The sequence below is a fragment of the Ambystoma mexicanum genome, chromosome 13 (genome assembly GCF_040938575.1).
Source record: "Ambystoma mexicanum isolate Mex_15411 chromosome 13, UKY_AmexF1_1, whole genome shotgun sequence".
NCBI classification, from domain to species: domain Eukaryota; kingdom Metazoa; phylum Chordata; class Amphibia; order Caudata; family Ambystomatidae; genus Ambystoma; species Ambystoma mexicanum.
In genome coordinates, this window is record NC_090938.1 from 90,577,466 (window position 1) to 90,592,688 (window position 15,223).

At 44.3% G+C, this 15,223-nt stretch overlaps 1 protein-coding gene across 2 annotated transcripts in view; it reads right to left on the bottom strand.

The window, feature by feature from the left end:
* LOC138520923 (cytochrome P450 2A13-like) overlaps window positions 1-15,223 on the bottom strand; it is a 172,134-nt gene that overhangs the window by 30,896 nt on the left and 126,015 nt on the right. For both annotated transcript variants that reach the window (XM_069633352.1, XM_069633351.1), the window contains exons 6-7: window positions 6,165-6,306; window positions 5,221-5,408 (exon numbers count right to left, since the gene is read on the bottom strand). In XM_069633352.1, the coding sequence (XP_069489453.1) occupies window positions 5,221-5,408; window positions 6,165-6,306 (330 nt within the window). The remainder of the gene's footprint in view (window positions 1-5,220; window positions 5,409-6,164; window positions 6,307-15,223) is intronic.

The following is a 15,223-nucleotide window of genomic DNA, read 5'->3' on the forward strand; positions in this document are numbered from 1 at the left end:
AGCTTACGAAAAATTCTAAAAAGACATTGGTATTTACTAAAATTGGACAGTCATATTGGTGATTTTGTGAGTGATTACCCACGCATCACTTTTAGAAGAGCAAATACACTCAAATCCATCCTTAGTCCATCACTATTACCGGATATTGATAGCACTACTCAAGGTACATGGTTACATAAGAAAGATTCTGGCTTCAGAAAATGTGGTGTTTGTCCACAATGCAAATATGCATATCAACGAACAACGGAATTCAATGACAAAAATGGGAAACGTTGGATGATCAAACAAGGAATTAACTGCAAAACAACTTTTGTAGTTTACGGTATCATTTGTGTTTGCCATAAACTATATATTGGCAGCACTAAGAGACAGTTGAGAGTTCGTATCCGTGAACACTTAGCCAAAATAGGCAGCCAAGACCCATCACTTCCGTTAGCAGAACATTGGCAAAAAACACATCAGTTACATCATAAATCGGAAATCAGATTCATTGGTCTCAAACAAGTAACTCTGAACAAAAGAGGTGGTGACAGAGTGAAAGCGCTACGACAAGCGGAAGCAAGAGCAATTTGCTACTTTAATTCAACAAATACAGGCCTCAATACAGATAATGAAATGGTGTCATTCTTGTGAGATGTAGTACACTGCAATCTGGTCTCTTAATTTTACTACTATTTTTGATCATAAAAGGGTACATCGTATATTATGAGGTTGCATGTACCTAGGGTGTGGTAAAGGGATACCCTACTGGCAGTTCATTATTGTCATTTGAATATTGTGCTTAATGTTTACCAACCTTTTCGTTTTGAGGTGCATCAGTGCCCGTGTTTATGAATAATCAATACTTTGATAGTTGCTACCCAAGTATTTATCAGTCCCATTAGGGGTAATAGAAGCGCATACATAATCTGTAAGTCTTTCTGGCTTTATTAATACTATTGATTTAGACAGCGCATGTAATTCGTAGAATGCCGGGGGATTGAATGCGGCTTTCCATGACGATGCGTCCTTTGTTTCGCCATGGCAACCGCGCACATTGATGACGCACAGTATAAGAAGGAACACTTGGTTAGCGTTAAAGGTTACCTGCCGACGCGTGCGATTGTTGTTCTAGGAATGGGTAAGAGCTCTTTTGATACTCGAAAACTGTTATCGGATGCAAAGAGTAGTAATTAAACATAGTTGTCTTTACCACGGAACTTACAAAACTAATTTGTGTTGAAAAAAGCAATAATGACAGTGACCTTTAAGTAGAGTTTTGTGTGATATATCGTACAGTATGAGGTTGCATGTACCTAGGGTGTGGTAAAGGGATACCCTACTGGAAGTTCATTATTGTCTTTTGAATATTGTGCTTAATGTTTACTAACCTTTTCGTTTTGAGGTGCATCAGTGCCCGTGTTTATGAATAATAAATACTTTGATAGTTGCAACCCAAGTATTTAACCAATCCCAATAGGGGCAATAGAAGCGCGGCTTTCTATGACGACGCGTCCTTTGTGTCGCCATGGTAACCGCGCACATTGATGACGTATAGTATAAGAAGGAACACTAGGTTAGCGTTAAAGGTTACCTGCCGACGCGTGTGATTGTTAGTGTTCTAGGAACGGGTAAGAGCTTTCTTGATACTTGAAAACTGTTATCGGATGCAAAGAGCAGTAATTAAACAAGTTGTCTTTGCCACGGAAACTCACAAAACTAATTTGTGTTGAAAAAAGTAATAATGGCAGTGACTTTTAAGTAGAGTCATGTGTGCCCGGTTAGTTAAGGGCGGGATTTTTTTGCACGAATGAAAATATGTAGTTACCATGGGCCATCTTGACATACATAATTTATGTATATTTGAAATCGGACAAATATTACAATTTACTTGTCCTACCTTCACTCTTTGTTTAGATTGGTACTGGGGATTTTACCCCGTTACTACTACAAGGACATAAGTCATAAGAACTGGTTATATCTAATTTCGGGTAAGGACATGCATTGATCTATCAGTTTGTCTTAAGGGACTATTGAAGAATTTGGTTACATTACTTAGTGAAATGAAGATCAATGAATATTAATTGGCTCTTCTTTCTTTTTCTTTGTTTTTTGTTTTTGTGTTCTTGTTCTGTATATTCAAACATAATAATATATTTTGATATGCTTGTCTTTTTTGGTACACCCATGAATCCTTCCCTTTTGCCCATCCTTCTTTTTCTGTCTGGAAAAACACTTGTTTCATATTATTATGCATATATGTTTTGGTTGTGATATTCGCAATGTTTTATTTTACAATGCCGCTTATACAAAATGTTTTTTGATTATTATATTGTATGTATCGTATTATAATCTTGGTAGCCCAGATTTGAAAAAGGCTCAGTGGAGCCGAAACATGTTATCACCTATGGGCTCAACAACAGTTTTTGATAAATAATCAGCAACTATGATAAAAAAATCAACTTGATTGGTTGGCGCAGAGTCCTGTATTTTTATTAAATAATTTTTTTAGTGTACCATTGAATTTGCAGAGGGGCTCACTGTTTCCGTTTTAGGTGACTTTATGATGCATGAAATTCAACCAAACTTATCTTAGATTCAGCCATGCTTAACTACTTAGATTACATATCCCCAATGTCTTATACCATTCTTTACATACTATACTGTGCGTCATGATTCAGGTTGTGGGCGGAGCAGATACCTCCTTCAGGATTGGTACCAGTATCTTGGTTTCCATGAACTTAACTGCCTTCTCAGGTACAGTAAATACATACATTTTCCCACTAAATTGAAATCATAGTCTGGCAGGATAGAGCATGGCATACTGTAGGCTCAGTTCACAGGGAAGTTCTTGACCCCTACAAATTGGAATCTCTTTGTTGCACTGCCACCGAGAAGTTTGGGAACAGCCATATGACGTCTGAATCCAGTCGTAACTCTTGCTTATCTTGGGCCAATTTTAGGAGCAGATCTCTGTCTATTTAGCTCAAGATTCTGGCAATAATCTGGCTGGGGAATTCTCCTTGTTTTGGCATTGATGTTAACGCTTGGTGCACCCTTTTGACTGCAAAACAGGAAGACTGGGTCAGGTTTTCCAGCAACTGACACAACAATTTTTCAATTGCTTGCTCCATATTTCCTGTCAAGGAGTCCTCTGGCACACCCATGATGCACTTATTATTCCTGTCGCACTCTGGAATCCAAATCGTCACATTTGGATTTTATGAACCTCATTTCCTTCACCAACATGGACACGGTGTTCTGCAACTCATGTACATCATCTTCTGTTGTGCCTATTCTCTCTTCCATTTCAATAATACGCAGCACCTCTTAGGATAGTTGTGCTTGGATAGTGGTGACATTAATTGTTATATCATCCAACTTCTCATGGACTGCAGCAAACCCTTTTTGCTATTTATTCAGCATTTGGTGCAAATTAGGAGGCTCCAGCGCGGTGGAAAAAGTCAACTTATACTCCTTGGCTTTCTTCCGCCTGCTTAGGGGTTGACTTAGTGAACTCCTGTTTTTTTGCCACTGTTCCCTGCAACGTCATCATAGCTCATTGGCTTTAACAGGGAGCTACTCAAATCCCACCACTGCTCAACTGGCAGATCTTGGTAGGTTGTCCATCGAGCTGTTATTCCTCTCACTGTCATTTTATGCCTGGCACCCAAAGATTCCCAGCGCAATTGCCCTCTCTAACTTTAGGATATAACTGTGCAGCGTGAAGATGCCCATCCATACTAATAATTATTTCCTCCTCTTCCTTGTTCAGCAATTTTGATCATGGAGCAGGCCTCTGGGCACTGGCCAAATATTGATTTTGTTCTTCACCCGGCATATGTGCAGTCCACCAACCTACCCATTCTCTTTCAAATCTTCTCCCCTCCTACCTTCCAACAGAAATGATGATTGTGCCAGGTATGGGTAATTATTCTCCCCTGTTGTACAATCAGGACCGCCGTGCGTCTGTGCTTACTAGCACAACTTCCGTTTGCCATTAATCTCTCGCCTCAGTCGTGGGCCTCCTCCTCTCTCTCGGCTGGCTGTGTGCACTTCGACCACTCATCAGCGTCCAGCTGCCACCCGGTCCTCCGATCTGCCGATGTGAGTGTCCCGCTGTCGGCCTCCTTTGCTTTGCTGCAGTGCGGACCTCCTCCACCACCGGTGAGCATGTTGTGGGGGGGAAACGTTCACCAGATCTTCTTAACATTGACCCAATTCCATATTTGGTGGTGCCTCCTTCAGAGCCCCTCTCGATTTCCTTGTGCCTTCCTCCTGGCCCCGTCATAAGTGGTGTTCTGACCACCCGCCTTGGCAGAGTATTTATCGCTTTTCGGTGGTCACCGACCAGTGCTTTCACCACTTTCGTGCCTCCCGCCAAAGGACCTCAGGCGGGCCCCCACTCCTCCTCTCTCGTTCTGCACACCAATTCCTCCTCTGCAATTGGGTCTGCTACCAGCATTCCCCGTCCCTTAGTTATCGTTCTGTTTTCTTGTGGGGGTTATCAGAGCACAGTATGCTGAATAATTGCCAGAGTTATTTCTCCTCAGGTTGGAGCTAAGCAGTCAAGCAGCCGTCTTGTTTGACTGCTCAGCAGTGCCCCCCAATGTGTGTCATTTCTGATTGAAAATGGCATCGCTGTTCGTCAATTAAATACAAACACAAATACAAATACCTCCTCGTTATGAGTAATGCACCCAGTGTGTGATGTTGATATTTCTGCATGAAACAAGCAATGACAATATATGCCTTCAAATGGCAGGCTGGCCCCCACCTTGAAGGATTCCTCTGTTACAGCTGATCTCTTACCACTTTTACCCATAATAAAACAACACTTCCTCCTCACCACCTTCTGAGAGAGAGAGGGGAGATGGAGGGAGAGGGAGAGAGAGAGAGAGAGAGGGAAAGAGAGAGAGAGAAACGTGAAAAGAGATAGAGGTAGATAGAGAGAAAGGGGGAGAGAGAGTGAGGAGAGTGAGAGAGAAGGGGGAGAAACACACAGAGGGGTGAGAGGGAGAGAGAAAGAGAGAGAGAGCAAGCTAGAGTGGTGTATGATGCAGTGGATTAAGCTAGATGTTAAAAGATTAAGAGAGTGTGAGAGGCAAACCAAGGAGACAGACTGGTAGACCAAATACTTGTAAAAGTGATGACAAATTCCTTGGAGAGGAGCATTAAGTATGCATTGGTAGGCTGGTCTCCAGGGAATCTCGGTCTAAAACCTTCTAAATTGATAAATACCTTTGGAAGCATGAATCCTCTGAACTTGGTGTCTCGAATCACATTGTGCGGAAGCCCGAAAGGAAAAATGTCACAAAACCGCTGGACCTCATGGATGACGGCATCAGTGTACGGCATTCGGCTCCTGTACACAATGGTGGGAAGACAGTCTCGTCCGATCACAGAATCAATCTCGGCAAGGATCCTTGCTAACATAAAGAACATAAGAGTGTATAAGGGCCTTTGATATTCCATTTCATGCCCACTACAAATGCATTATAGAAAAGGTGTGTCAGTTATTACTGTGACTTAAAAACATCATTTATCACAGGCTATTTCACTAGTAAAACTTTATGTGCAGTATTTATGCTGCTTTAAGCTAACTTAAACAAGCAGTGGATCAGTTTACATGGGGCAAAGGTTAATACAGTGTGTGTGTGTGCATGTGTGTATATACGGTAGAATTAGTATGTCAGGAATATGAAATTACCCTTAGCAGCATTGTGCCTTCCACTGAGCCCAACCTGCATCAGGTCTAGGCATGGGTGATTGGCTGACAGTGGACAACTAAATAGGAGTGCACTCCTTTCTGTATTATTTATTTTTTGTTTTATTTATTGGGTATTTATAATGAGCCTATACACAGTGTGTTTCAAGGCGCATGATGGATGAAGGTAAATATATACACCTCATTCCCTGACAATTCCCAGTTCCTTCTGTGTGTAATTTGCACAAATGCAGTTCAAAAGACCTTTGTGTATCAGCCCATATGCAAAGTGAGCTTTTGCATGTGTAGGTTGGAGAACAGTTTTATGAATCAGCTCCCAGTTTTTTTGTTCCTTTCTGGCTCTTGTGGTGGTGACAGAACCCGGCAGGAACATGAAGGCTCCAATTACTCAAGTGGGGAAGGACATATCCCATTTAATCTGTAAATTGAGGAGTCAAGTCTTTTCTAAATGTGGTACCTTCAATGTCAGGATGTTTTTTGATGAGGAGCAGTGAGTGCCTTATTGTTGTGCTGACCGTCTCTGTGCCCGCTATGAACAGACTAAGTACACTGATGACCAAATTCTTCATGGAGTATTCGGTAGAGGGGTTGCCTTTATCCTTGGGTTGAAAACAAAAAAATATACATTGAAATTTACAGAGATCAACTTTTGGGTAAAAGGATCAGAAATGTTTGCGCACAGAACACTCTGAACAAGGTTTGAAAATAAAATATTAAATAAAGATCACAAATTAAAGTAAGTGTTTAGCTTACAAGACTGTTATAAAATGAGTGTTTGTGCATTATAAACACAAAACCCAACTCACTAGAGACTATGTAATCCATTCCGAAAGCATGGAAGTGTGAATCAACCCACTGATTAACTAGACTCTTCCCTGCAATATCTAGCAATCTCTGCAGCAGACATATAACATACTAATATATCCTACTAACACCACACATGACACTCAAGGAAAGAGTGGTTTTAATGTAAACAATAAAAGTTGACTCAAAACCTTTAGTCCAGTAAAGAGAATATGGGAATCAGTTTTGAGATTGTTTTAATTATGGCAATTAACCTACCAGTAACTTCTACAGTTCTGTGATCTGTGTTGACTTGTCTTCTTGGACAAGTCTCAACATGTTTATTGGTCAACTGCTTAACATCTCCCACAATGTCTAGTAAAGCCTGAAGTCTTGGACATCAGGAAAAGCCTAAGGCAATATCTACGAACTACATTGATTTTACTGTAAGACATCAAGAGAAGTAAACTCCCTCAGCAAATCATCAAACAAAAATGTCCCTTATGTTTTGAAAATGTGCGTGCAAATGGCACATCTAGATTCAGTTTCTATCAGGATGGAAATTGCAAGCATTGATAACGTTGCTGCCCCATATTAAATGCCACTTGAAGTCTCATATGTCCAACCACATCCATCATATGCACAGGCAAGGCTAGGAACTTTGTGAACAGAGGATAGCACAGGGGCAACATGCAGATCTTGGAAGCAAGACCACACAGAGCAACATAGGTTCGAATCCCGGATCCGTGCAGAGCAACAGAGGTTTGAATCCCGGATCTGCGCTGAGAAATTGAACTAGGCTATGCAGCACCTTATAAAAACACTAATAAATGTAAAAAATAAATACAATTTTCAGATATTGCAATGGTATGCCTAATGCAGCCTCAAGTGCCCAGATACTCACATTATGAAGAAGATCCTCAAAATAAGTTTTGCTGCAAACAGGAGTATGCTACCACATCACATCATTTGCACCAAAAAAACTGTGCCCATCCTTAAAAGGCTATTTGAATGTGGGCATCACATTGTGTGTGATCAGTGAACAGCTGGAAGATCTGAGACTCATGCAGGAATGCATGCAGGGCTCCAACCGCAAGGGTTCCAGTCTCGAGGCATGCCACTGCCGTGTTCTTCACCCTTGCCCAAAGAGTACATGAGGGCAATGAGATTGCCTCTGCCATGGCTGAGGCCATAAACCATTCAATCTGATTGACCCTGGAATACATGAGGGTCCAGGGGTCTGAGCCACCGACATCGGGTACCACCTCGAGTTCTCCCAGCATGGCAGCCCAAGGCACTGCTCGCAGTGACTCAGGTCCCCAATGGAGTCTGCTAAGACCCCCGTGCCAAATAGGGGCTGCAAGTGACACTAAACACTGACTGGGTACTTCACTGGGTGTGTTTGGGGAGGAAGTGGAGGGTGGAAGGGGAGGGAAGGGGTGTAGGGCGTGTGTGCATTCACATTAGTAATTAATACAAAGTTTTGACCTGAAGCACTGACAGGACATTCGCACAAACATGTGTTTACTGTGAGGGTGCATGATAACTACAAAGGTGCAAAAGGTCTCAAAAACATTTCTCAAGCAGTTCCTGGCGTGCCATACGTCCATCCCTGGCCTCCATGCGAACATGCATCATCCCTGCCGGTGCTGCATCATCTTCATCTGGAGAAGGAATATGCAGATCTGGGGGTAGGAGTATGTTGCACCTGACGCAAATGTTGTACAACATTGCACAGGCCACGACTATCTGCCCCACCTTCTCTGGCCTGTAAATGAGCGCACACCCAGACCATAGTAGGTATCTGAAGCGTGCCTTCCAGAACCCCAAGGCCCGCTCAAGGGTCACCCTGGTCCTCACATCGGCTCTGTTTTATGCCACTTCCCTCGGCATCTGGGGATTCCCAAGAGGGGTCATTAGCCACGGAAGCAGTGGGTATCCAGAGTGGTAAGAACACAGGTGCAAGTAATGATGCTTGGCAGTGGTGTTGCCTGTTGCGACGGCATTTCAATAGCCTGTCTGTGCATGCGTGTCCCATGTCTCATTCTGCCACACTGTTTTACGTTCCAGTACTTGCATGCATATTGCACTGCTGGCTCAGGGGGGTGCAGTCGGATGAGGTAACACCGGAAAAGGGCTCACTGCCAACGCTCATTCCAATTTGGTATCTGACTGTGAGGGCGGCATGCCAAATGGTGGGGCTATGCCTGTACATTGCAACCATGTATGGTACCTGACGAGAGACTGGGTTGCATGTGCAGATGGTCTGTGTGGCATCCATGATGGTGTGTCATTACTTGTGGATGGAGTGCATTCCAGGTCTGTTGGCAGGGTAGTGTCCCTCAGTAGTTGTTTGGCAGTCTCTCATCCTATGTATGGGGGTGTGTGTGCGTGCCTCATCTAATGGCAAAGCCATAGGAAACATTGTTGTTTGTGGTCCCTGCACCTTTCCTAACCCGACCCCCGGAGGTTACTCCAAGTGTATATGTGAGCCTGGAGTGCCTGTTCCAGTTATGAACGTGTCATAGGATAGGCACGGCTTATTGTGCATCACTGGACTGTGCGGTTTCCTGTGATTGTTCCCCTGTCTTGGTCTTGTTTGCTTCTGCATATTATCTGCAAGCTTGCCCTTTGGGTGCCCCAGGATATACATTTGATTACCCTCGGTGTCTATGTCTACCAATTCACTGTCATTGCATGGGGGAGTTGCATTCTGGTACCTCTAGTTCATTGCATGTGGATGCCCTGTTGTGTTTAAAATGGCCTGGTCAGTGACTGCTACTTCTCCAGTCATGACCTACTCCTGTGTGTTGTGGCCTGTCAATTGAGGCATGTACTAGTAAGTCCTGCTTGTGCAGAGTGCTTTCTGAACAAGCAATTGTGACATTCCATTCAGGTTTTCGCCCAGGTCGTGGCATTGCAATGTGCTTGTCTCTCTGGTAGATGACCTGGCATGTCATTCTGATCAGGGTGGAGTTGGGGCACTGATTTTATTGGACCTGTCAGCGGCCTTTGATACCATCGACCACCCCACCCTGGTCAGTCGTCTATCCGGGGCTGGTATAGCTGGTATGTTTTTTTCATGGTTCTGCTCCTTCCTTTCTGATTGTGTGCAGCCTTTATCTTTACCACCTTTTCGTTATTCACCTTCTACTTTGACTTGTTGTATTCCACAGGGCTCTGCTCTTTCCCCCACTCTGTTCGCAGATGATACGCAAATTATAGTCTGACTAAATTTGCATCATCAAGACAATGAGTCTCAGTTAGGCGATTGTCTGGGGGCCGTGGGAGGGTGGATGAGCGACAACTGACTTAAACTCAATGTGAGAAATCTGAGGTGATGGTGGTGGGTTCTTCATCTGTGTCTTCTCTTTGGACTTCTTCTTTCTGGCTTTCTCCCCATCCCCGTTCCTTTGGTAAACAATCTGGATGTTAAACTATCTGCTTCTCTTTTTTTGGCTGCACAGATTGGTACAGTTTGCCAGTCTGGCAATTTCCAGCTGAAAATCCTAAACCACATGTTTTGTTTTCTTCCTCAGAGCCTTCGTGCTACTGTGGTTCCAGGTCTAGTGTTAAATCACATTGATTATAGTAATTCCTTGTACTTGGGGCCAGCCTGCTTTTTTGATCTAGCGACTGCAGATTCTCCAGAATTCTTTGCGACTCTTCATTGGATTCCTGTGGCGAAGTGCGTCCATTTTAAATACCTGTGCTTGGTTCATTCAGCATTTCTTGGGGTTGTAGCCGAGTATTGTCATCTCAAGTGTTGCCCCTATGTCCTTTGTTGTCTTTTTTGCTCAAAGGACAGATTTCTTATCCAAGTCCCGAGATTCCGATAAGCTCAGATTGGTGGCCGAACTTTTTCAGTTGCTGCTGTAAATCTTTGGAATGCTCTACTGCTCGCTTTTCTGTCTGCAATAGACCATTTGTCAAGGTGTTGTTCCTTGAAGGCCTTCCCTTTTTTAAAATGTGATCTTGGCTGTTCTTGTTCTGCTGTCCTTAAGGTCTTTTAGCACAAAGATGCCCCAAGGTGAATGTTGCACTGTACAATATGTACAAAATGGATAACATAATATTGATGCCCCCCTTTTACCTGTCACTCATGCTGCAAGGTAGATGGTATTGTACATGTACTCACCCAACGTCCAGGTCCTCTGTGACGCTCCATGTAGGCCGGCAGCATGCTGTTTCACAGGACCACTGCATCGTTGGTTGATCCTGGGAATCGGGCAGAGCAGTATGTGATGGTAAGGTCGGAGTCAAAGGTGACTGGACATTCAGGGAATGGAACTGCTTATCTCCTTTGAGGCATTGTGGAGCACCAAAAAGTCACAAGTAGCAACACCATGCAAAGTCCCCAAGTTCCCTTCTTGGATGTGCTACTCTGCATTAGACAGTAACAGACTGCAAAAAACATATGGAGGAGCTCACTACTCTATTCAGACTGCATGCCTGTCCTTTGCACATTATACAACAGCATATTCAAAAATGGTTTAAATTACAGAGAGGAACACTTACATGGTACGCCAATATGAGAGGGTAATGTGACAGGATCCCACTGGTGCTGTATTGTCATCCAGCAGAACTCAACTTCAAAAAGATCAGTCAGCAAACATTTCCCATTTTGGCCAACTCAGAATTATTACAAAAGGCTTTGCCCCAATGACCTGTTATTGCTTTTGCAGAGTTACAAATTAACGTAAACCTAAGTTAAGGCAAGATTACAACTAACTGTTACAAATCCGGGAGTGTTCTGCTGTGATTCCAAAAAGTGTATCGTAGGTGACTACCTTTACAAAGCTCTTCTGCACAAGCCTCTACTACTGCTAGAACCTATAGCACCATAGAATGCCTTAGATACAGATCATCCAATATGGTATACAGGATTCAGTGCCAATGTGATAACTGCAAAAACAATATGTTGATCAAACCAGCAATGACCTTCTCACACTCTTCGGGAATCACAAATCATTGATCATTAATCAGAGGGTGGAACAACAAGCAGCCAACCATTATAACCTTTCTGACCTCCTTTTCAGACATGCAGATTTTCCCCGTGGAGCATGTCTTTAGGACAGAGATTTTGGACTCAAGAGAGAACCTTTGGAGTTACCAGTTGAAATCATTTCATCCTGATGGATTGAACCTCAGCGGCACCACTAGCTCAGCTAAAAATCCCAGACTGAACACTGCGTTCATTCCACATTCCAAACAGAATCTTGGCTAATGTTGGGAAGGGGAATGTTCGGAAAGGGACATCCCCGTTCCACACCCCCTAGGGGCTTTAAAATGAGGGGAGATGCATTTGAGGCACTATGATGGGCCTGAAGGTAGGGGGGATAGTGAGAGGGACGCCTTCCCATCTAACAAGACAACATTTGCGTAGATATTAGTAATCATAGGTAGAAGGGAAGACATGCATGGTAAATGTGGCATTGCATGCACTAGGCCCAAATTCGCGAGCGGTGTGTGCATGCAAGGAAGATTGAAAGAGAAGGGTGGGGTTGATTTTCTTTGTATTTGTTGTCATAAGCAAGCGGCAGCATGCAGGATTCGTTAGAGGGTCTTTGCAGGATCAGTTAGAGAAAGACATCAATAGTAATGTACAAGCCCTGCCACTGTATCATGACAGGGTGGAGAAATATAAGCAGTGGAGAGCAGAGACAGGAGCATGAGGGGTTCCCTGCACATGGCCAGCACAGGGCACAAACAAGAAAACCATTTTGGAACACATGTCCCCAATTTTAGCAGCAAACTATAAAGGGAAGCAGCTTAAGAAATGTTCACTCTTTGACATATGTTCAAAGACACAGAAGATCAAGGGAATGGAGTGGAGGTGCACAGACAGAATGATGGAAGTGCAGAAAGGGAGAAGGAGAAGGTGGGGAGCCAGTGGAAGCTAGGGGATCATATCCCTTGACAACATATCCCACAGAAGGGTACACTAATACAAGCTATGCACCTCTTGTGAAAGAGACCCATTCTGCTGTGTTAGGGTCTCCCACAGCACCAGTAACACCACAGGCTACCCCCCCCCACCGCTGTATACTGACCCACCTGAAGTACAGGCATCGGCGGGTCATAGGTCAAGGGAGTTTGAGGATACATTGACAGGATTACTAACAGAAATGAGAAGGATACAGATTTCCCCAAAATCTGCAAGGGATATTGAGGGATCAAGAGATGGGTCAGAAGAATGGAAATCAGGGGAAGAGCTGCTCAAGATGGATACTGAAGGAATAAGACATGTAGGTGTTGAGAAAGAAAGAAGCCTGGGGTGGATCATCCTGGGCGAGAAGAATACAGTGGTATGTGAGAATGTGGAGGAAGAGGACGCTGATATGTTTACTGAGGATCAGAGTGAAGGAGAAGGGAGGGTTGAAGAGGTGGCTGAGATTACCATCCAAGTAGAAGGTCTATGGGCTGGGAGCATTTTGAGGAATAGGGCCGGTCGTATGGTGTTGGTAAAGAAAAGAGGAGTCATGAAGAAGGGTGTGGGAAGTAGGGCGAAGATGCAGATGCCCCTCATACATAACAGGGCAAGGAGGACACAATATGTGCTTTGGCCCCAAATGGATAATAATAATTTAGTTAAGGCACTCCCGCAGCTCACAACAGGGGCGAGCAAGTGGATATACGAATTCAAAAGCAAACAGCAGGGGTGCCCCTGGCAATAGGGTATCTCAATAGCCTGTGGTTGCTGTAATTGGGGACCAGGCTGGGGATGTGTGGGTTAAGGCTGGATACCCAGGAGTAACCCTGAGGGATGATGCACATTATGGAGCATCATTCAATGGAGTTAGGGCACTGGTATGGGACGCACTACGGTTCGCCCATGCCAGTGACCATTCAATTTGCTCTTAACATCACCAAAGGACCTCTGAGACAAGCAAATCCACTCCCCCCAGCCCTCACAAGGAGCTCCCGTCAACTCACCAAGGGCAGGATCACTCCATATCTCCAGGTATCAGCACTACAACTTTCTTTTCCAGTGACCCTGAAACTCTTGCAACCACCTTCAGCACCATTATCATGAAAGCTGTTAACGCCATCGCTTCACTCACACTAAGGAAAGCCAAACGGACTAAGCACAGCAATGCCTGGTTCTCGCCTGAGCTCCTTCAGTTATTCTCCAAGAAAAGGGCAGCTCACTCCACTTGGCTAGACAAGCCAAGTGACTTGTCCAAGCTAGCATTCAAGACTATCAATACCTTCAAATTTCTCTCCCCAAATACCTTCCTTCTCGAGCTCTTCGCTCATCTACCTCAAACTCCCTGAGGGTCAGTTGCTTCTCTAAGCATCGAGTTGGTGGTAGATCTCTTTCTCTGGCTGGGGCTTCCCTCTGGAACAGCTTCCCTGCCTCCCTGCCTCCCTGAAACATGAGGAGAATCATCTTCGGTTCCGGAAGCACCTCAAACCCTTTCTCTTTGCTTCTGCTTTTTCTCATACTCTCCCTTGCTGACTTCCTGGCTGACACTGAATTTGCACTGGTTACCTGGTCACCCCCTGATCTCGGGCCCCGGTCCCCTCCCCTGCCAGTCGCACTCCTGCACTGCCCTCCTGGCAACTCCTGCACTTGGGGACTGTTTCTGTACCCCTACAGTCCCACTACCAGCACTTGACACCTGGTGTCAGCACTTATCCTTGCACTTGCCACCTGCTGGTCGTACTTTTACTTACTGTTTAATTTTGTTTTTTTCTTACCCCTTGTACTGCACTGTCCTCTCCCCTTTCTCCCTCACACTTCTCTTCCTTCCCCTTCCCATGCACTTGCGCGATTTGAATGATACCTGGCCTAGTAGGATCTTTGTCTGTCCTCCCTCTGTTCCCCCTCCCTTGCCTTGTTGCGCCTTGAAACACTGGTGTATAGGCACGTTATAAATGCCATATCATATCATATCATATCATATCATATCATATCATATCATATCATATAATATCATATCTCTAAAGAATACAAAACTGCTATAATCAAAGTCAAAGCTACAATATTCAACACTAGGATTGCAAATGCACACTCTGACTCCAAAGAAATCTTTGCCATCTTTAGAGAGTTGGAAACCCCCGCCCCTACACTGCCGTCTCTCACCAAGGATGAAGATTAGTATAATAGTATTGAGGAGGCGATGCTTGATAAGCTTGACATCCTTCAAAAATAAAATACTTGAACACCAACAGGGTATTAGCCAACAAATATCTAACCACTACAGTAGCACGTCCAGCAAATCCACATACTTCTCTGTCAAGGAAATGAAGGTACAAGATGTCATTGCTCTCTTGAAATCTATTAAACCCACATTCTGTAAAGGCGACGCCTGCCCCGCTCATCTCATCAAAGAATGCGCCCCACCCTTGCACCCTTCCTCACAGCCTTTATAAATGCCACTTTTACAACAGGACATGTCCCTTACAGCCTCCAGGAAACCTGGGTACACTCTCTCCTTAAGAAACCGTCCCTCAACCCAACCGTCCGAGGAAACTACAGACCCATCACCACAGTCCCAATCCCCTTAAGATCCTCTGCAAAGCAGCTTCCCTGCAAGTCCAAAAATTCCTCGAGGCTAATAACGTACTGGGTCTCCGTCAGCCAGGCTTCCATCCAGACCATGGCACAGAAACGGCACTATTGGACCTCAAAAACCAAATGGCTGAATTCATAGATTTAGGCAAAGCAGCCCACCTTCTGCTCCTTGACCTGTCCACAGAATTTGACTTGGTGGACCACAACATACT